The sequence below is a fragment of the Natator depressus genome, chromosome 6 (assembly GCF_965152275.1).
Source record: "Natator depressus isolate rNatDep1 chromosome 6, rNatDep2.hap1, whole genome shotgun sequence".
Taxonomy (NCBI): Eukaryota; Metazoa; Chordata; order Testudines; family Cheloniidae; genus Natator; species Natator depressus.
In genome coordinates, this window is record NC_134239.1 from 64,699,519 (window position 1) to 64,722,819 (window position 23,301).

The 23,301-nt window shown below is 44.3% G+C and overlaps 1 protein-coding gene and 1 long non-coding RNA gene across 4 annotated transcripts in view; one reads left to right on the forward strand and one right to left on the reverse strand.

The window, feature by feature from the left end:
- The window catches only part of SMOC1 (SPARC related modular calcium binding 1), a 181,078-nt gene that overhangs the window by 112,932 nt on the left and 44,845 nt on the right, over positions 1–23,301 (forward strand). For 2 of the 3 annotated variants that reach the window (XM_074955558.1, XM_074955557.1), the window contains exons 6-7: positions 13,743–13,832; positions 17,983–18,063. In XM_074955558.1, coding sequence (XP_074811659.1) covers positions 13,743–13,832; positions 17,983–18,063 — 171 coding nt within the window. The remainder of the gene's footprint in view (positions 1–13,742; positions 13,833–17,982; positions 18,064–23,301) is intronic. The other variant, XM_074955559.1, reaches the window with a different exon arrangement.
- LOC141989167 (uncharacterized) overlaps positions 17,341–23,301 on the reverse strand; it is a 37,070-nt gene continuing 31,109 nt past the window's right edge. The window contains exon 3 of the long non-coding RNA XR_012639926.1: positions 17,341–17,747. This is a non-coding gene — a long non-coding RNA (uncharacterized LOC141989167). The remainder of the gene's footprint in view (positions 17,748–23,301) is intronic.

The following is a 23,301-nucleotide window of genomic DNA, read 5'->3' on the forward strand; positions in this document are numbered from 1 at the left end:
CCCAAGATTTAGTCAGGGATATATAGTACAAGTCATGGACAGGTCACAGGCCGTGAATTTTTGTTTACTGCCCATGACCTTTCTGAGACTTTTTACTAAAAATATCCATGACTAAAATGTAGCCTTAATTATGATTTTGTAAGCCTCTACCATATCCCCCCCCTTAGCTGTCTCTTTTCCAAGATGAAAAGTCCATATTTCTAATCTATCCTCATATGGAAGCTGTTCTATATCCCTAATTTTTGTTGCCCTTTTCTATACCTTTTCCAATTCCAGTTATCTTTCTTGAGGTGGGGCAACCAGATCTGCAGTCAGTATTCAAAATGTGGCATACTATGAATTTTAGTAGAGGCAATATGATGTTTTCTGTATTATCTATCCCTTTCCTAACGATTCCCAACATTCTGTTAGCTTTTTTGACTGCTGCTGCACATTGAGTGGATGTTTTCAGAGAACTATCCACAATGACTCCAAGATCTTTCTTGAGTGGTAACAGCTAATTTAGATCCTATCAATGTATAGTTGGGATTTATGTTTTCCAATGTGCATTACTTTGCATTTATCAACACTGAATTCAATCTGCCATTTTGTAGCCCAGTCACCCAGTTTTATGAGATCCCTTTTGTAACTCTTCGGCGTTTGCTTTGACTATCTTGAAGAGTTCTGTATCATCTGCAAATTTTGCCACCTCACTGTTTACCCCTTTTTCCAGATCTTTTATGAATATGTTAAACAGTACAGGTCCCAGTACAGACCCCTGGAGGACACCACTATTAACCTCTCTCTCCATTCTGAAAACTGACCATTTTATTTCTACCCTTTGTTTCCTGTCTTTTAACCACTTACTGATCCAGGAGAGGACCTTCCCTCTTATCCCATGACTGCCTACTTTGCTTAAGAGCCTTTAGTCAGGGACCTTGTCAAAAGCTTTCTGAAAATTTAAGTATACTATGTCCATTGGATCACCCTTGTCAACATGCTTGTTGACCACCTCAAAGAATTCTAATAGATTGAGGCATGATTTCCCTTTATAAAAGCGATGTTGACTCTTCCCCAACAAATCATGTTCATCTATGTGTCTGATAATTCCGTTCATTACTATAGTTCCAACCAGTTTGCCCAGTACTGAAGTCAGGCTTACTGGCCTCTAATTGCCAGGGTCACCTCTGGAGCCTCTTTTAAAAATTAGCGTCACATTAGCTATCCTCCAGTCACTTGGTACAGAAGTTGATTTAAATGATAGGTTGCGTACGACAGTTAGTAGTTCTGCAATTTCACATTTGATTTCCTTTAGAACTCTTGGGTGAATATCATCTGGTCCTGGTGACTTATTACTGTTTAATTTTGTTCCAAAACCTCCTCTGACACCTCAGTGTGGGACAGTTCCTCAGATTTGTCACCTGAAAAGAATGGCTCAAGATGGGGAATTACTGGAGGTTGCCTTAGACAGAGTACAGATTTTAGTGCTGCTTTATGGCAATGCAAATAGAGATTATTTTTAGATCACACTGCAGAAGTGGCAGGTTCATTTGTTTCTCTTGTCTGCATGCACACATCTCACTTTTTGGCGCAAAGGACATCTCTACTAGGGAGGCGATGCAGTGGTAGACCAGCTTTAGCCCTTCTCTCCTCCTTCCCCAACTTCTCCCCATACGGTCTATGCCTCTGGTAAGATTGTTGATTAATGTCAACAGCCAATAAGTGTGCCTCTTTCCTTGATAATCGCAACTCATTTTACTCCTGACATAAACATATAGATCGTAAGCAGCTAGTCTGTGGCTTGGAGAATAAAGATTGCTTTGTTAGAGCAAAATTATTTTGCCTGCATTGTAGAAAAGGCCTCTTATTTGAAGTGTGGCTCTCCCCTGCATATTCAGTGTGAGTTCTGTATGTGGATGCATGCAGAATGCTCCGTAGGGAGGTTACAGGGGAAATTCTCCCTTACTGTCAGTTACCCTATGAAGAGTTCTTGCCCTGCTAGTCAGTGCAGGCAAACTGTCATCTGGGTACTTAGCGACGCCATTGCCACACTAAAATGAAGGAATAATCCTCTTCTGTCCTCAGGAGAGGCCCATGATAGTGGAAGCTAGGTGGCCTTCTGGCTTATAGCCAGTATCCTCCTGTGACAATGGCATGGGGAGAGAAGTGTTTGCAGCTGTCAGCGTTGTACCTTCCAAGGTTAGATTTTCCAGCTCCGCTTGCAGAGATTTATTTTTCTCTCCCTCTTCCCAACAGGTGATGCAAGTGTGCAACAGAGGAAGGGGGACTTGTGATGTAGACACATGGTTTCAGGATTGCACACCACACTGTCTTCTCTGCCCTATTAGCCATGTCTGTTTCTTCTTTGAGGGCTTGCTCATGTCGATTCCATTCTAGGTGTGTGCACGCCCACGTGCACCGGTGGAGATTTTTTCCTTAGCAGTATCCATAGGATCGGCTGTGGTGCCCTCTGGAGTGCCACGCTCACATGTTGGTATATCAGGCGCCACCGGCCCTATGCCCTCTCAGTTCCTTCTTACTGCCCATCGTGGTTGGTCAGAGCGCCTCTGTCCCTGGCCTTGCAAGTGGTCAGCGGTTTCCTTCTTCGCTTTGTGTATTAGAGCTGTAAATAGTTTTGTTTACTGTAGTTAGTTAGTAAATAGCTGTTAAGCACTAAGAAAAGGAGTACTTGTGGTACCTTAGAGACTAAAAGTTATTTGAGCATAAGCTTTCGTGAGCTACAGCTCACTTCATCGGATGCATTCAGTGGAAAAGCACTGAATGCATCCGATGAAGTGAGCTGTAGCTCACGAAAGCTTATGCTCAAATAACTTTTTAGTCTCTAAGGTACCACAAGTACTCCTTTTCTTTTTGCGAATACAGACTAACACGGCTGCTACTCTGAAACCTGTTAAGCACTGTAGTTAGTCAGTTAGGGTCCCAATGGGGACTTTTCTGGGTTTTAAGCCCTGCACTGACTGTAATAGGCCTATGCCTGTTAATGACCCGCTTGGCAGCTATCTGCAGTGCTTGGGGGAATCTCATGTAAAAGAAGTGTCGCACTGTAAGAACTTTCATCCCAGGACACACACAGAGCACGACATCCGTTTGAGAGCCCCCTGGTGGAGGCTGCTCTTTGCCTGGCCTTGGAGCCGTCCCAGCTGGACTCGACTCCCAGTACTTTGGCCTCGTTGCACAGTGCACCCCCAGCACCAGGCTCTACCCGGCACCGTTTCTCTTCGCTGGTGCCCAAGAAGAAGTCGAAAAAGTGGGACCCGGCACCGAGAGAAGGATCAAGGGGCATCGGGTAAAGGACCCTCTTCGGGCTGCTCACCCACCCCGGAGCCACATGGGGATACATCCCCTAGGGGACCTCCTGCTCCCCCCCAAGGGATCCACCACCAACTCCAGGGAGTGGAAGGGGACCCATACTCATGGCGGAGTCAACGCCTTCCCAGCGCCCAGAGAGCAAAGGGCTCTCCCAGCGCAGCTGGCACCACGTGCTGCGATGGAATCGGCAAAGGCTCCCTATGAGGGCAAGCCAGCCATGAAAGCCCCCCACAAGGTGAGTAAACACTGCTGGTCTCCGGAGCTGAGGCAGAGCTCTGTGTTGCTGCGCCCCAGGTCTCTGCATCAGCCCAGGTCACCAGTTCGCTGCTTCAGATCGCTGGCGTTGTGCTCCTGGTCTCCACCCTCTCATCGAGACTCACCCAGAGGGAGGCGCCAGTAACCGTATGGTCGGCATCGGTCATCCGCCCGCTAACCCTATCCATGACGTCAATCACAGTCACCTACACCACAGGAACATTCCCCAACATGGTGCTGCTCCCCCTACTCCCGGCACAGATCCCCATCTTCAAGTCACTGTTCACGGTTAGTCCCCAGGCGTAGGCATCAACAGCCCCTCCGTGGTCATCGGAGGAGGATTCTTCCAGTATGGAGAGGGAGTTCAGCCCCTCACGGAGACAGCACCATGGCAACTGGGCTCTTGAGGCTGCATCCACCTCCGCGATGCCGTCCTGGCAGCAGGGCCAGTGGCCAGCCCAGTGGCCCTATTGGAATGCCTGGGGCATGCCGGTTATGCTGATGCCCCCTTCGCACCAATTGTCGGTCGCCACTTCAGACAAGCATTTGGCGGCACTGGGCTTGGTGCGTGAAGCGCAGTCAGATGCCAGGGTGGAAAGGCAGGTGCCCACTCAGAGACCTACCCTCTTCCCCAGGCCTTCCCCCAGTGATGACCCAGGCCTTTCCACAGTGGTCCAGTCATCCTCATCCTTTCCAGATGAGGCTGTGGCGGGGCCTTCTCCTGCTAGCCCACCGGACGATTTTAAGGAGCGCCAAGCCCTGCTCCAAAGGGTGGCCATTAACTTAGGCCTAGAGGTGGAGGAGATGGCGGAGCAATCAGACACCTTGTTTAATGTGCTTTCCTCCTCAACCCCTGCCTGTGTCATGCTTCCGGTGCAAGAAGGGGTCCTAAAGATTGCCAAAGCTCTCTGGCAACCCCTGTCCTCAATCCCACCCACCTCCAAGAGGGCTGAAAACAAGTATTTTGTCTGAGCCCAGGGGTTTGAATACTTGTACATCCACCCACCGCTGGGTTCATTGGTGGTTTCTGCGGCCAATGAGAGAGACAAGCAAGGGCAATTTAGTTCCACCCCCAACAAGGAGGCGGCCAAGAGACTGACCTTTTCGGAAGGCAAAGTTATTCTATGGCCAGTCTTCAGTTCAGGGTCGTGAACCACCAGGCTCTTTTGGGGAGATATCACTTCAATTGACGGGACTCTGTAAATTCAAAGATTCCATGCCCCAGGACGTGGCCCAAGAATTTGGGGCCCTTGTTGAGGGTACTACAGCGGCTCGGTGTTCCCTCCAAATGGCATGGAACGTGGCTGGTTCGGTGGCCAGGGGTGGTTGCCTCAGCAGAGGTCATGAGGTGCAGTTCCTGGCTTCAGACCACAGGCCTGTCTGAGGAGATGCAGTCCTCAATCCAGGATCTCCTGTTTGATGGGATTGGGCTCTTTGCAGAGCAGACAGATGCGAGGCTGCATGAACTAAAGGACACTCAGGCCACCCTCCGCTCGCTGGTTGCATATGCCGTAGTCGGCGAGAAAACAGTTCCGGCCACCCCTGCTGCCAAGGCCTTGTCAGTCTCAATGGGGGTCTGCAAGGAGAAGGGATAGGGACACGAGTTTTAGTCATCACTGCCCTTTCTCTTCCCATTCACCTGTGCAACCTGGCATGGCAAAACATCACAGGGGCCAGAAGCATTCGTTTTGAGGGCGCACTTGAGCGATGCCCCAGTCAACTGCCCGGATCCGCCACCTCCTTTCCTCAACTGTCTTCATCCCTATTGTTTGGCCTGGTCATGGGTTACCTCAGACCGCTAGAAATCGTGGCCCCATGGGTATTTACAAAATGTGTGCCCCTGGTAGCCGCTTACCTGAGGCATCAGAGAGTTCAGGTCTATCCTTAACTGGACAATTGGTTCATCAATGGCAGGTCGCGCCTAGCAGTTTCAATCTGGTGCGTTCCACCTGTCGTAACCTGGGACTGTTAGAAATCGACCCTCATACCAGTGAAACAGAGTTTATAGGGGTGGTCCTCGAGTTCATGCGGACCAGAGCTTTCTTTCCGGAGGCTCGTTTTCGAGCCATGTCGGATGTGATCTCCCATGTAAGGGGCCACCTGCTCAGCACCACCCACACTTGCCTAAGGTTGTTAGGCCACATGGTAGCCTGTACTTGCATGATCTGTCATGCCCAGCTTCATCTCCAGCCGCTGCAGGCGTGGCTGACATTGGTTATATCCCCCAACAAGCACGACCTAGGCCTCTGGTCAAGGTGCTGGACCACATCCAGTTGTCACTGGCATGGTGGTTGGATCCTGGATGTGTGTTGGAAGGAGTTTCCTTCACAGCCCTGGCCCCGTCGCTGACCCTGGTTTCCGATGCCTCGGACCTGGGCTGGGGAGCCCACCTGGGCGGGCTCAGCACACAAGGCTGCGGTTTGTGGGTTGACCGCTCCCTCCACATAAATGTCAGGGAGCTCAGAGCGGTTTGCTTGGCCTGTCAGGTTTTTTGGTCCCACTTGAAGGGTGAGGGGGTTCAAGTCCTGGCAGACAACACCACCCCAATGTGTTATCAACAAGCAAGGCAGAGCCAGGTCATCAGCCCTTTGCCAGGAAGCTCTCCAGATCCGGGACTTCTGTGTGTAGCGTGTCATTCATCTTATGGCAGCGCACCTCCCTGAGGCCAGGAACATATTAACAGATTGCCTCATCAGAATCTTCTCATCTCGCCAAGAATGGTCACTCCACCCGGAGGTGGTCATCGTGATCTTCCGAAAATGGGGATCTCCCCAAGTGGACTTGTTCACGACTCGTCAGAACAGGAAATGCCACACGTTTTGCTCATTTCGGGGGATCAACAGGGGCTCCTTGTCAGATGCTTTCTTACTCCCGTGGTAGGGGGCTCTGACTGGATCTCCTATCCCAGAACCACAGCAGGCTCCTGTACCTGAACCTAGCAGCGCTGCACCTAACAGCTTGGTTGCTGCATGGTTGAATGCAAAAGAGCAGGAGTGCTCGGCCTGTGTCCAGCAGGTCCTACTGGGAAGTAGAAAGCCCTCCACCAAAGCAACCTACCTGGCCAAATGGAAACTGTTCACGTGCTGGGTCTCGACCCAAGGGGTTAGGCCTGAGCAGGCCTTGGTGCAATAGATCCTGAACTACCTTCTGCATCTCAAACTCCAGAGCTTGTCCCTTTCATTGATTTAAGGTCCACTTGGCCACCATATCAGCCTTTCACCCCGCATTCCAGGGCAGGTCCGTCTTTGCTCATGACATGACGATCCGGTTCTTGAAAGGTCTGGAGCAACTCTATCCCCACGTCTGAGAACCTGTCCCTCCATGGGACCTGAATCTAGTGCTCACATGGCTCATGAGAGCTCCCTTCAAGCCCTTGGCTTCCTGTTCCCTTCTTCTGCTCTCCTGGAAGATGTCATTCCTGGTGGCGATAACGTCTGCCCAAAGGGTCTCTGAGATTAGGGCACTTACCTCGGAGATGCCCTATACGGTGTTTTTCGAGGACAAGGTCCAGCTGCCCTGTACCCAGCTTTCCTGCTCAACGTGGTTTTGCAATTTCACATGAGCCAGGATGTATTATTGCAAAAGCTTCATAAGTCTGAAGAGGAGTATAGGTTGCATTCCCTGGACATCAGGAGAGCACTAGCCTTCTGCATTGAAAGGACCAAGCCATTCCGTAAGTTGATGCAGCTGTTCATCACGGTGGCGGATACGATGAAAGGTCATCTGGTGTCCACCCAGAGAATTTCATCGTGGATGCATTCGGTTTTGCTATGATCAGGTGAAAGTGCCTCCACTGTCAATCATAACTGCCCATTCGACTAAGGCGCAAGCCGCCTCAGTGGCCTTCCGTGCCCATGTGTCAATTCTAGGTATCTGCAGATACCTGGTTGTCTATTCACACATTCATGTCTCACTACGCACTTACCTAGCAAGCCCGAGACAATGCTGGCTTCAGTAGAGCAGTGTTGCAAGCTGCATGACTGTGAACTTGGAGCCCACCTCTAGGGATACTGCTTGTGAGTCACCTAGAATGGAATCGACATGAACAAGCACTTGAAGAAAAAATGGTTATCTACCTTTCGTAATTGTTGTTCTTTGAGATGTGTTGCTTATGTCCGTTCCATTACCTGTCCTCCTGCTCCTCTGTCTGAGTTGCCAGCAAGAAGGAACTGAGAGGACATAGAACCGGCAGCGTCTGATTAAACCAATGCATGAGGGTGGCACTCCAGAGGGTGGCACAGCCTACCCTACGGATATTGCTAAGGCAAAAATCTCCATCCATGCACATGAGCACTCGCATGCCTAGAATGGAATGTGCATGAGCAACACATCTCAAAGAACAACAGTTACGAAAGGTAGATAACATTTTTTTTCTAGCCATCCAAAGAACACCATGAGAAATGAAAATATATGATCCCATCATCCATGCTGGGCTGCTATGGATCTGAGGATAGGGCACAGATGCTCTCTCTTCACCCCGACTTTTGGGAAACTGCAGCCAAGAGTGATGATTCTGTAGGTGCACATCAATTCTGATCTGGAAACATTGCCATCTAGTGGTGCTAGGATACATGGTTTACTTTCTATTTCTGTCCCTCTGCCCATATTCTATATGGGGAGCTGCTACATTTGCACAGCTTTCTTAAAGCTATAGGGTTTTTTAGCTCCTTGCAGGAGGCAATAGATTGTAATTAATAAAGATCAAACATTTTATTGGCATTTTAAAGGGACTACATATCCTGCTTTTTCCCTATGATATTGTATTCCAGGAACTTCTGGGAAATCTGAAATGCCCTGGTTTTTCATTTTATCAGAACCCTCTTTTTTTTTTTTTTAATAACTACAGAATGTTTGTTTATAACTTACTGCTATGCCAGTGTTTTACCTCAGTGTTTTACCAGGAACAAACAGCCCAGTGGAACGAGAGTTCAGTGTGACAAGCAATGGCTGGAGTGAAAAGGAGAGTAGACAATATCATAGCTGCTGTTCTGCTCCAAGTCGAAAGCCTTGTGAGACGCAACAAGTTTCACTAAAACTTGTTGGGAACATTGAATTATTGGAAAAAATCCTCTGGTCCGAGAAATAGACATGCAGCTGGAAGCAGCAACACCAGCGTGTACTTTGTAAAATAAAATGTACTACTTGTCTCGTGACTATTACATGACCCCTAAACAAACCAAAACAAAATACCATGAGTTTCTGGTTTTTTGATTTTTAAATAAGTTCACCTCTGTTACTGTATTTTTTTAAAAGTAAATGTGAGGAGGAATCGTGTTTCTTAAACAGGACAGGTACTGTGTTGTCTTGTGTTTGGAAAGCATAATTTTGGGTGCTACCATGATGGATTGAATAATTGAAAATTCAGCCTTGGCAGTTAAATGGGGGAAAGTGTTGTATGAGGTTTTATTTGTAATATCAAAATACTTAATTTTTAGGAAGATCTTTTTATTTAATTTATATTTCTATATTTTTATAAAATAAAAACACACAGTTCATAGGCTTGGTTTTTTAGGGTTTGTTTGTTTTTTTTTTTTTTTCATTTGGGCATTATCCTGAAAATCAAACCAAATTGATCATAAATGGCTATTTCTGGATAACTCTAAAAGGAAGGCCTCAGTTCTTGAGAAGGAGTCAGTATTTGTCAAAAATGTTGTATTTGTGACTGTTTTGGGTTTTTTTTGTTTGTTCTTGAGATAGGCCTAAAACAACCTCCCTGATTAAATCATGCTAAACTTTGGCAAAGTTCAGATCTAGATTTGGATACAAAATTTGTGGCTCAGATCTATTTCTAGGGCCCACCCCCGCCCCTCGCTTTTTGATTTCTGAGACTGTTTTTAAAATTGAAAAGCAATTCTTGAGTTACTCAGTGGATAAGCATTAATGGTAACATTATAAATAAGCTTATTACCATACTGGCAGTTCATTGTGCCCAGTCCTTTCCTAATCATATAACTTTTTTAGACTGCTGTATGTCGTGTTGACTTTTAAACTGTTATGTTGTTAACTGCTTCAATGGAGTGGTAGAATATCACCTAAGAACTTTATAATTTTTTTTTAAAGTAGTTGCTGTGGTTTCATGAGTCATATTGAAGCCCAGCACCTTGTTCTGACTTAGTATGAAGGTTGACTTACCTTTCATTAGATAGCCTCATTTTTAAAGGGATAACATCAAGATAAAAATCAAGGGCCAAATTGTTGTCTAATTCCTATGAAGCCAAAAGTGTTATACCAGGAAAGTATTTGCTCTGTATACCTAAAAATTTACTTACCTCTGTTACCAAGGGTAATACTCAATAATGTTAAAATTAAGAGCTGGTTGTAAAACTAAGTTCAAAATTTTTCACAGGGGTTAAAATTGTGGTAGTGAGGAATTAACTGGGATTTTTCTATTTTGACAAAAAAGTAAAAGTGCCTCCATTTGTGTTTTTGGTTTTCCACTGTTCTCCATTTTGAAAGCCAAAATGTTTTGAGGTTTTCGTTGGAAACACTGGGAAATTTCAAAAGAAAAGTAAATTCCACAAAATTCCATGAAAATTTCCACATCCCCCATAAAGGGGCCATTTTAGGTTGGAAAAATCTCTAAACCAAAAATGTTATCACTTCATTTCATTTTACTTTTCATCATTGTTGCTGTCTGTGAACTTCTTTCACTTCCCTCAGCTTGGTCAGTAACAGGTCTATTTCACTTTCATTTTCTTATTTTCTGACTCAACTGTGTGTGTGTGTGTGTGTGTGTGTGTGTTTGTGACACTACATGGAAATTTTAAACTTAAATTGAAAGCAAAACCTATTCCTTGAAAGTTCATTGACATTTTTATTCATATTAGGTTAAAGCCTGACCCCACTGAAGCCAAAGGCAAAATTTCCAATTTGACTTCAATAGGACCAGGATTCCACCTATTGTTTATTTGTATAGAGCTGGTCAGGAATTTTCCATTAAGGCTTTTTGGCAAAATGCAATTTCTGCACAATTGAATATTGAGAAAATTTCAACTTTTCCAAAACTTTTTGATATTTCTGCCAAGAAAACTGAAACTAAATATGTAAGGTAATGTTTGTAATAAATGTTTTTCATTTCAGTTTGTTGAACTAACTAGAAACATTTCGTTTGGATTCAGTTTAACATTAAACTGTTTCTCATTGGTGCCTCATTGCCTCCTGGGAGTTGTTGCTTGATGTTTTTCTCTCCTATGGACTGGGCTAGACAACATCTCCCATGATGCACAACATGGCTCAATCAGACAGGAGATGGTTGCATCATGCGAGTAGTAGTTCAGCCACTCCTGCAAACTTTTTCTTCACCCCTATACCATCTCCTATGAAGGAAGCCCAGTACTGAGGCTAGACCTTTTTTTTTTTTTTTTTTTTTTTAAAGCTGGATAACTTTGATTGGTAACGTTTGTAGTTTTACTTATTAAAAATGACATAAAAATCTCATACTTCATGTAACAAGTTGATTCTCTGCAGGGGTCAGGAAGGAATTTCCCCTTCATGTAAGGTATTAAAACAGGACTAGATCTATTGTGGGGGTTTCGACCTTTCTCAGAAGCCTAATATATTGATCACTGTCAGAATACAGGGTGCTGGGCTGGCTGGATCAATCGTCGGAGCTGGTGTGACAAATCCCCTACTCTTAGAATAAGGAAATGATTGGTCTACAGGGAAATAAAATGCATTTGCATATTTACTTAATATAAATGGCTATGCAAAATAGAGGTTGAACTTGACTGTTACTCAGCAGGACACCCTACTAGCACTCTGTTGGTGTCTACCCAGTTAGTTTCCTTTGCTAAAAGCAAAAACACATTTCTAGCCCTTTTAGGTGTAAAGAAGACATTTAGAATGTGCCTCATTGGTATGCTGTTTACCTGAACCTGTGAACAGCCAGCGTGGAATGACCACTGTAAAGGAGGAATACATTGACCCCATTTTATCACAAGGGCATGCTAACTCTGAAGCCTAATGATGGAAGTGTTAACATTAACTATTTAACTGCTGGTCATTTTAGTAGAAACATCTAGCTATTGTTGGCGTGCAGGCAAAGCTGTAGATTATGGAAGGAGATTGGGTGGAACCCTGCACCCTTCTCTTTGGCCTGATCACTGATGCAAACTCTATTTAAAATACAAAGAATGATTAAAAGATACAGCCAGTGCATAAATGTTAAATGTATTGGGCTAAACCCTGATTCTTTTTTCCTACTTAGCTTTTACTTGGTTTTTATTCAGGCAAAACCATCATTAAATGGGAGCCTTGCCCAGGCCAGATCCCGTGAGCTGCTGAGTACTAGCTGTTACTAGTCTCTTTACTTATTCCTGCAGCATTGGCCATTTCAGCTGAGAATTTGGCCCACGGATATAGCCCTGTTTGATTCATGCATTGTCTATATGTTTAACAAGTGTAGTTAGAATACATTTGAACACACAGAACGCATACAATTTTTACCATATAATGTATAAAAGAGGCAAATGAATAGAGGTTCTCCGTTACTGTCTCCCATCTTTTATTTTCATGGAATTGCACAGATGAAATGAAATTTGAACCACACTTTTTCAGTTTGGGTTCCCTTTCTGATTGATGTACCTAGAAATAAATAATCAGTGCTCTGATGAAAAGGTATTTAAGCTCAAGTCAATTTAAAAAAAGCAGTCTGTAGTCATGAGAATATTGCCTGAATAGTCTTGTTTTCCATTGATTCCGCCCTCACCCCGGCCTCAAATATTCTGTTATGGGCTTTGTAACTGTGAGCTCCCTCCCTTTCCCATAATGTGTCTGATGTGAGGTCATGCAACAAAGGCTGTGTTGTAAGTTCTCTAAAAGCACAACATGCAAAAAATATACAGGTTTTCCCCTCACCCTCACTTTATACAGCACCACAACACACTACAGCAAGACTGAACCAAGGAGTTGAACTGACTCTCCCAATTATTTTCAGTGTAACTCGGTGTTTTTCCCTTTCAGATACTTCTTCCACCACCACACATACTATATTTTAAAAAGAAAAAAGAAAAGGAGTACTTGTGGCACCTTAGAGACTAACCAGTTTATTGGAGCATGAGCTTTCGTGAGCTACAGCTCACTTCATCGGATGCATAGCATATTGTGGAAACTGCAGAAGACATTATATACACACAGAGACCATGAAACAAAACTTCCTCCCACCCTTCATGGTCTCTGTGTGTATATAATGTCTTCTGCAGTTTCCACAATATGCTATGCATCCGATGAAGTGAGCTGTAGCTCACGAAAGCTCATGCTCAAATAAACTGGTTAGTCTCTAAGGTGCCACAAGTACTCCTTTTCTTTTTTCTTTTTACGAATACAGACTAACACGGCTGTTACTCTGAAACACTATATTTTAAGGCCATGTAGAGATGGGCCTAGAAAGGGACAACAAATTCAAACACCCCATAACTTTGAGAGGGTGGACCTCAACTTGAGCCCAAACTTAGCAATCAATGCCTGTCTGCATAATGTGATTGGCATCTAATCTTTTGTCTCTATGGCCCCTGTGATTTTTGTTTTTTCTTGTGGATTTGACTTTGTTTGGTGTAAGCTTTTAAAAGGGAAAGACTTCACCCTTGTTGCCAGAAGGCATCGGAGCATAGTGTACTGGGGAAAGCTAATCTAAGAGAAGTTTTTTTTTCCCCATGTCTTATAATCACGTCGGAGCTAGAGGGCAGCTTGACGTTACCACTGTAAGAAATAAGTTTTCCTATTGACAGACCTTTTCTAACAGCGCTTCAATGAATGGTGATGCCCGGCTCCACGTTGGTAAGTTTCAGAAGATGTTCTTTAAACCAAGAAGATAATTAGAAGGACTTTGGTCCATTAATTCCCAGCTCCCTGGTGTCACAGGATATCAACTGTGTGGGATAGGCCCACCTGATCCTAAAAGATGATCTCTAATCAATGCATCAGGGAGAAGGGGCAAATACCCATAGTTTATGTCCGTGTTATGTGTGGGAAATTCTCTCTCAAATCTAAAGGTAGTGATCAGTGCATGTTTACTGTGACATACTACTAGTGTCCAAGTAAACTCTGAAAATGTATTATGTCTTGACTTTCCGTCTTTCTGTCTATCTTTCTTCTCTCTCTTGGACTTGGCCGGGCCATGTACAAATCCCAATTATTCAACAGTACTGGAGAGTAGATAGTATTTACCTCAATAATGGTAGTTTCTTTTCGGTTCTTTTTAACTCTCAATTCAGATGATGGTTCGAAGCCCACGCCCACCATGGAGACCCAGCCGATTTTTGATGGTGAAGGTAAGAGCCTCCCTTTTAAACAAATTTTTCTCTCTCCCTCACATTTGTTGTTCAAACCCTGGCTTTAACCTGCAATGCAGTAACGCCCTGAATCTTATAAATTGTCTACAGTTCAGAGTGCCCTTGGGACTTGAGGTATTTATCCAAATCCTTTCCCATCCTCCCTTCTTCCCTGGGATCCAAGAATAACACAAGTTGGACGGATCCTTTGGATAACCTCAGAGAGGAAGGCGTCATGGCTAAAAAATGCTCTGAGTCGGAAATGACAGTTTCGTATATTCAGTCCTCCTCCCCTTCACACCCACCCCTCCCCCCAGTATTGGTACAAGGAATTTCGTAACCTCCGCAAACCACAGCAGCTTCCCCAAAGGGAGGGGAAGACTAAACGGCAGTCTGTGAATGTTGACTTGGAGGGAACATGTTGGGAGGTTTCTTCATTGACCGCTTGCCTTCAGTGATGCACTTTCCATTAAGTAAATGAAGTCTGCGTCCTGGGCCCACCTGATCCATGGTCCGCCAAGGCAGTTTCCTCTTTCAGGTGTGCTGACCCAGTGACTGTTGAGAACTGTTGTGCCTCAGTTCCCTGGAATCCTTAAATTAAAGTGAGACTGCTGTGATCAGTTATAATTTAGATGGGAGCCAAAACCTGAACCTCCACTATGAGCCCCTTTGAATGTCCTGGCCAGGGGAGAGCTGCAGATTTTATGGGTCCCTAAGATTTTAAGATGGAGTTGAAACCAAAAATCGAAGGGATTTGGCAGGTCCAGGTGTTGCCGTCAGTAGCTCCTCCCTTCACCTCACACGAATAGGTGGTGGTGGTGGGTTTTGGTTTGGAGTGTATTTAATCGCAAGTGACTGCAGTTCCATCATTTGCATGGACCTAGCTTTTATAAAATTCTTTGTATCCGCTTTAAAAAACAAAAAAGATACTTAGGCCAAAATTTTGCATTCCCACATAAATAAATAGAGGAAACAAAACCCTAGTTGTCAGTCTCATGTTTACATAAAAAAACACCCGCAAAAAACATGTTCCTTCTAGCAGCCATCTGGTATTGTATTAAATTGCTGTTTGTAATAACAGCATGCTGCTGGGCTTTCAGTTTACCCCAAGATAGTGGTGGTGAATGCACAACGGAAGGAATGCACTAAGAAAATGTGGACTTAAGTACAGGAATCATTCCCAAACAGTGCACTAGATTAGTCTGTGGAAGCCTTGTCAGAAGTTTCTTAGGTCTGGTCTACACTGGGCGGGAGAATCTATCTAAGTTATGCAACTTCAGCTACGTGAATTACGTAGCTGAAGTCGACCTACTTAAATCTACTCACTGCAGTGTCCTCACTGAGGTGAATCGACTGCTGATGCTCCCCCATCAACTCCGCCTGCGCCTCTTGCTCCGGTGAAGCATCGGAGTCTACGGGAGAGTGGTCGGCGGTCGATTTATCGCGTCTGCACTAGACACGATAAATCGACCCCCCACTGGATTGATGATTGCCCGTTGATCCAGCGGGTAATGTAGAGAAGCCCTAAGGGAATGGTGAAAGTCCCCAACCCTTGGGTCATTCAGACAAAACACTAGAGTGTACGCTGCAGAGACAGTCCTGCCCTGGCCACCAACAGGACATGTAGAGCCTAATAGCTCTTGTGTGCCTCTCTTCTGTGCAAGATATTTTAAAGTCTCTAATATTTGCTCATTCAAAGGACCCATCGTTTTGCACTGAGACTGTAGGTGAGACCAAGAGGGAAATGGACCATAGCAAGCTTGTACAGCGTAATGAAGGACCATGCACCTGCTTTGTTTATTTTGTGTGTTACTGTGAATCTTGCGACACATCATGCAATCACTTCTTTCCTCTTGCACCATGCACATCTCGTAACAGGAATGGTCAGATTTTAGGCCTTCTATTAACTAGGGCAGCATTCCTTTTGGCCAAGTGGAGAGGCAGCATGAGACTGGGAGCTATCCAAGTTCTGACACTCGCACACTGTGACACCTTGGATATGTCACTTATCTCTATATGTCAGTTTCCCCACTGCTAAAATAGGGATAAGTAAACTTCCTACTGCACTGGGGGTTGTGATGATCACTTCATTGGTTTGAGACCCTCTAATGGGAGACAACAGAGAAGGCCAAAGCATTGTTCTGTTATCTATTCATTATGGCTGGAGCTCTCAAAGATGAGAGAGTTAAGTGTACAAATCCCATTGAATTTCGGTAGGATTTGTATGCTTAACTCCTGTAGGCTCTTTTTTGAAAATCTCACCCTATGGGTACAGAATTAGTAAACAACTCTGGCCCAGTAATGGGATTTTAGTCTTACACCTGTGCTATTGCCATGGAGGCGCTGGGGCTGCAAAAGCGCCACTGGAGCTTAATGTTGAAGGCCTTGTGGTTGTAGGAGTGGAAGGAAAAGCGGTGCATGTTGCCTTCAGAATCTTTTACTCATGTGACAATCAAAAAGGAAAACTGCTTTGAGCATCACATAGGGTTTGGGGATGTCAGATTGTTAAAATGAAGACTGACTTGATGTTCAGAGTTTTAAATACTGTTTTCCCCCGAAATGTTTGTTTTGAAAACAATTTCTTCTTTAGCTAGATACAAAAAGAAAAACCTGGCAGCAAAACCCTGAAGTTAAATTGCTGTTCAATAAACTTTTTTTAAACTAACGTATTTCCACATATCCTTGAAAGGGGAAAAAATTCTTACTTGAAAGAAATCCCTTAAATGGCATCAATTATCTTTGTTAGGGAAAAGGGAAAAGTCAGCTTTAGATAGTAGGTCTTGGGTTATGTTGTCTGAGGCCAGATTTTTCAAATGTGGTTATAAGCCAATGTGCTGGGCTGGTTAGGAAGTCTGGTCATTTATATAAGTGACTGAATGAGAGCAAAGCTTTTTTGAAAAGCAGGCACCAGTTGTGGTACTAGAGCATTCCTTGAAATTTGCCCTTAAATCTGGCACCCCGCCCCACACTGTCTCTGTCTCTGTCTCTGTCTCTCAAAAAGAATAGCAAACAGGTCAGGGAAGTGTAGCTTCTGACTCTGGGTTGCAGTTCAGCAGCTCCATGACCCTGGATTGGGGTGGGGGTGGGGGTTTGGGGCAGATGACTAAATTGCTCGATTCTCCTTTCACAAGCAAACACTCCTATGATTGCTGGAGCTGAGAGAGAGAAAATGTTTGCCCTCCTAACCTTTGTTTGTTTAATTTTGTGAATTTGATGCACTTTTTGTATTTATTTCTCCTATATAGTTAGTCAGCTTCTTCCTTGTTAAACAGAGCTATATAAATGTCAATAAGCAAACAGAAAAACCCTTGTAACATTTTTTTAGAATAAAAAAATAAAAACAATCAGGCCCTACTATTTTAAAAAAAAATAGTTTTCAATAGAGGATGCTTTAGTTAGTTTTTAAAAGTCCCTTTTTGAGACCACTTAAGGTATCAAGTACCCCGCTCAACCTCTATTGGAATATCTCTCTGTTAAGCAACCAGTTTGTATCGTCCCTTGAGGGGCTGCGTAAGGCAGGGTTTGCTGTATTTTGAACTTGAACAGTATAACATGTTTCATCCACGGATCTCTAAGCACTTTCTGAAAGTTGATATCTGTGTGTGTTTTGGTTTAGTGCATCAGATACATGTCCTTAATGAGATCTGTTTCTTTAACATGCTTTCTTTTAAGTGTTTCCAGCACTGCTCTTCATTTATCTATTTGATTTTTTTTTTTTTAAAAAGGGAATCGACAATTGGAAGTGGGTGATCAACTGCTTTCTGGGGTCTAGGGTAACGTTTACATTCCTGATTTTAAAGTATTTTGCTGAATTTCATGCATCTCTTAGTGGAAAACAAAACATGCAGTACCGCACAACATAGTCTGTACCTCTTCTGAGTCAGGGCTGAAGGGTATGAGGCAGGATACTGTGGGCTAGGGAAAGAAGGAAACAGAGACATAATACATGGAAAGAGCGGAAGAGGTGGTGTGTGCTTGTGGGGGGAGATAATTAAAGGCTCACACTATACAAAATGCACAAAGGAACCCTGGAGGACACGTCAAAACCCAAGAACTAGAATGGACCAGTCAGGACACCTCCACCATGCCTCCCCAACCCCCACTAGTGGAACTGCTATGGTTTTGTTAAGTGTTTCTTGTTGTCTTTCAGAAATCACAGCTCCCACACTTTGGATCAAGCACTTGGTCATCAAAGATTCCAAACTGAACAGCTCTAGTATGAGAAACTCAGGTAACGAATGTCTGCTTTTAAAAAAAAATGGCAGTTCACTAAGCAGCCTGATCCTTTTTTCCCAGGACTTCTCATTTCATTCTTCCTCTTCCAGCGACAATGCTGCGCTCTCTCTCTCAACACTGCAGAGTGGGGAAACCCAAGCAACAAATGAGGGATGGTCTCTTCAGTGTGTACCAGATTTATGCTGAGGAGAGTTTGTTCCCTAAAACAGAAACTCTGGATACTGAAGGAAACTTTGGGTTTGTTCACCCGCTGCTTCATACCAGACTGGCAGTCTTCATTCCACTCCCATGCTCTCTCTCATTAACCCTGTTTCATAACTCCATGAACTAACACTTTCCTGAAAGCATCCTTACTGCATTGTGTGTGTGGTTCCCAGGGAACTGAGGTTGTTGCTGTACTTGGGTTCCACTCTAAGTAGATATGATCACCCAAGGCACCTGTAATGATATTTTGGATAAGTGGGTGACACTGACTCTGAGGTGAGTTATCCTTGATGGGCTTTGCAATAGATGTGAGTTGTAAATGGGTGAAGAGAATTATTGCTTTGCATAGAAGGGTGGGAGGAAGTTCCACATGTGAAAGACAGCCCAGAAAAAATAACAATGGTGAGAGGAGTGAGCAGGTCACTGGGCTCAGGGAGGTGAGAAGCTCAAGTGGAACAAAGAACAAAAGGTGGAATAGGCAGAAATGAGAACAGAGATGTAGGCAGGGTGTGTGATGCTTCCTGGCAGTGTTGCATCTGCCCTTCGTGTGAGGAAGCCTTGTGGGTACCACAGCTCTCTCATTGCCACAGGCAACACAAGCGTTCCCCTCTCAGCCTACGCAGGCCATGCTATCCCTCTGCAGGTTAGTGACAGGTACGCTCCAAGCATCCCTCTGGAGCATCCAGCCTCTGATCTACTAGACACTCCACAGAATTCCCAGCTCTGCTATTCACAAAGGAACAGTGCACCTCATCTTACCAGTTTCACCGCTCCATTTAACTCTGAGCATCTGTAAGTGTTTTCACTATAAGCAAATCTAAGTTTATTTAACAAAGAACAAAGATTTAAATAATAGCAGCTAGAAAGAAGTATTGGAAGCAATCGAATACATGTAAAATAAATCATAATGCTCTTTCTAGACCTTAATGCTTAACTAACAAGACATTGTCCTGTTTAATGAAGTTGAGCTCACCCAAAGTCTTCTCCCAGCATTCAGTCAGAGTGCTGGCTGTTAGCCTCCCAAGCACACAGACAGCGTGTCCCCTAGGTCAGTGCTACTCAAAGTGGTGGTCCGCGGACCAGTGCTGGTCCGCGAGCCATCTGCTGCCGGTTTGCGTGCACATTGGAAAAAAAATTTGCTGGTCCCTCACATTAGATAGCTTGAGAAGCACTGGCCTAGGTGAAGGATAGTTGGTGTCCCACTACATTCTTCTCATATACCAGCCTAATTCTTTGATCTTAGTCATAAATAGGACATCCTCCCTACTGTGTGTTCCTTCCTGTAGATTTTATGAACTCTTGTCAAAGTCAGCCTTGATTAGCTGTTAGCTCCCTGTTAGCAAATTCATGTACAGTGTAAGACACAATGGTCAGCCGGGGAGATAAGTGTCTACTACCCCCTGCCTGAACAGAGTCTGTCACCTTCAGGTGACCTGCCTTAACTTACATATCTTAAGAACATAGTTTTAAATCTAGATACTTAACTCTAAATATCATTCATACATCTCTCTCCTAATGATTAGGACAACCAGTGCATTAATGACTGTTGGTAGAGACCTCACATGCCACCCTTTGGCACACCTATGATGGAGACATCAGACCCAGGGGATCCTTGTAAATCCTTATGCACCACCTGTGTACCCCACCAGTTGGCACCAAGGGGTGTCTGGGTGTGCAGAGATGTGAGAATGGAGAGCTAGAACTTGAGGCAGAGAGTGAGAGAGATCTGAAGAGGGGAGTGAGATCTGACCAGTGGGTGAAGCTGATGATTTGATCTGCTGAATCTTTTGGGTAGATTAGAGGGAAATGATATGGGAATTGGGAAGACAGACAGGAGGAAGCTGCTAGAAGATGACCAGGATATTGATTTAAGGTTTGACAAATAGCTATCACCATCCACACGCTTTCTATAAAGAGACAAGTAATATCCCTGGAACAGTTTCTGTAAACAAACACCCCCCCCCCCCCACACACACACACACAAACCCCAGGTAACTTGTGGAGGCAGTTTAAACTAGTTGTTAGTGTCAGTCTCTTGCTTTTATTCCTAGTTTAGCCTAGGACTCTGATCTTCAGTAATTCACTTAACCTCTCTCTGCCTTCTCCCAATCACAAAGTGAAGGTGATACGGAGCTAAATGGCAGAAATAAAGTAGGCTTAATTAGCCAATGTGGATAAACTAAGAGAGAACCTTCATGACCTCCAGATTGGATTACAGCAGCATGGTCGACATGGAATTACCCTAGAAGGCCACCCAGAAACTTCAGCCGCTGTAGAAGTGTTGGCCAGCTGGCTTAGTGGTGTTTCAAATGCAGAGCAAACCACACCTGTGCTCCATGAACTTTACTGGCTACCTATTTATTCCTGGTGTCATCCAAAGTGGTGGTTTTCTCTGTAAAGCCTTATATGATTTTGGTCCTGGCTATCTTAGCAACCACCTGCCTCCTTATGCAACACTCCTGGTAGCTGAGATTCAAATGAGACTCTTGCTTCCAGTTCCCGGATCTGAATTTGGGGGGGTGGGGTGAAAAATGGGTATCCTCCGTAGGGAAGAGGAGGGTCTTTGACTCTAGAATTTGCTTACCACTCTTGCTTGGCCCTATAGATCTTTTGACCTACCCAGTGTGCTGCAAGCACTATTTGTACAAGCTTTCCCTCAGGAAACTGCCTTATGTTAGAAGGAGTGTTGCTTGAGAAGGAGTTCCTTTTGTGAGCTTATGCTTGGTCCATTTTGTTCTTAATTAGTGATTTTTTTTTTTTAATGACTGTAAATGAGCCCAGAGATTGTAATGGGCACACATTACTAATCCAAAAATAAACTCTCAGCTGGAGAATTTCAAATGAGTACAAAAAAGACAACTACCACAGCAAGGTAAAAAGGTAACAGGTAAAAGACCTGTTAAAAAATCTCATTGCGCATAATTGATTGCCCCCATATGATGTACTTGCCATAATACCTTGTAACTGATGTAAGAGGGGAAAATTGCTAATTCTAGGCTCCATTTTTCACACTGTGCCACACAAACCTGCAGTCATCTCTGTTCACTACAATGAATTACTGACATCGGTAAAGGCTGGAGCATGAAAGCAGTTATGGAACAGCTGACACATTTCACACACCACTCTCAGCTCCCTTCCCCCTCCCTTCCTACTGTTTTTTATGGTGTGTTTTTTATTCTGGATTTTTGTCACACACACTGAAGGATATTCCAGTATGCATCTGGAAGCTATGGAAGGAAAGCACTATATATGAGCTAAGTCTTAATAAGGAACACTTCTGAACAGATGATGATGACGGTTAATTGCTTACGTGTTTTGGATGCCCAGGATGAGATACTTATGTGTCTTAAATTGGGCATCCAAAATTAGTGGATGCTTTTGATAACTTTAGCTTACGGCAGTTTTAGATCTTATTGCACAGTGTTTTCATTTTCTCTCATTGTATTTTTGTTTTTAACAGGTTAAGGTAAGTTTTGTTGCCAGTTTTTCCTGCATGGACTTGGCTGTATTGCATCTGAGCCGAAAGCTCCTCAGATTAAGACACCATCTATCTTCTTGCTGTATTTTAATGGACTCATTTGAAGTTAGAGGTGGAGAAAGTCTACTAAGTCATCTACTCCCTGCTCCCCAGGCCAGGGAATATTTCTTCTCTACAGTATGTAATGTTTCTGTTGGAGTTTAAATGCCTCCAGCAATAAAGCTTCCACCACTTCCCGTGGGAGACTCTTCCATTCTCTGGCTACATCTACACTACGAGCGAGGGGTGTGGTTCCCAGCTTAGGTCGACATGCTTGGGTTAGCTGACATCTGAACTCGTACGCTAACAGTAGTGTAACTGGGTGGCCCAGGTGGCGGCAGCAGCAGCAGCACGGGCTAGCCACCCCGCTGGTGTGGGCCCACAGGGTTCAGGTAGGTTTGTACCTGGGGCAGCAAACCTCTGCTTCTGCTGCTGCCCATGCTACTGTGTCGGTCTTATTTTTCACATGCTCATGTAACCTATGCCTGCTGGGTTTGGTGCTCTGTCTCCCTCTAGTGGCACATAGACCACCTGGAGATTAATGAGTCTGCTACAACCTTAGCTAAGAGGCATTTGGCTTTTAGCTCATGCATTAGAGGCTCATATGTTAAGTTTCAGAGGTCCCAGGTTCGATCCCACCTGCCGACGACCAGGGTTCTTTGGTGTTACACTAGCTCAGATGAGAGCTAGCATGAATGTCTAAGTGAGCTGGTTTCAGCGTAGCAGCCGTGTTAGTCTGTATTCGCAAAAAGAAAAGGAGGACTTGTGGCACCTTGGAGACTAACAAATAGTGAGCTGTAGCTCACGAAAGCTTATGCTCAAATAAATTTGTTAGTCTCTAAGGTGCCACAAGTCCTCCTTTTCTTTTTAAGTGAGCTGGAAATCACACCCCTGGCTTGTAGGTAGACATGGCTTCTAATAGAACTCACCCTCCAGATGTTTCTCCTGATATCTAGCCTAAATTTCTTCTCTGTTTCTTCTTATTGCTCCAGGTTCTCCCTTGTTGTACCAGCCTAAATCAGCCTTTCATTCCTTCACGTTCTTCAAATGCCTTTACCTAGTTCTCATGTCCCCCATAATAATCATGTAGCCACATGTTCAGTAGTGAACAGGGTTCAAGTAGTGAACAGGGTTCAAGTTCACAGGATGTAAGTGTCATTCCAGTCTGCACTGGCATTGGACATCCCAGAAACGTAGCACTGTGACCACATTCATCATGGTAGGAACATAGGAATTTTCATGTCATATCAGATCAGATAAGTGGTCCGTATAGTGGTGTCCTTTCTCTGGCTGGCCAACGTCAGATGCTTCAGAGGAAGCTGTTAGAATCTTCAATAACTTGCTGACTTTCTTTTTAACTCCCATCAGTTGGTGATTGTGATATAACGTAAATAAAATATACAAGTGAAAGGATCGTGCTGGGGGATGAACTGCGAAGCTGGGAACTCATAAAAGCAATAGAAATTCAGTTAATGCTTTCCCCATTACAAACAAATTCCAAACAAAACCACC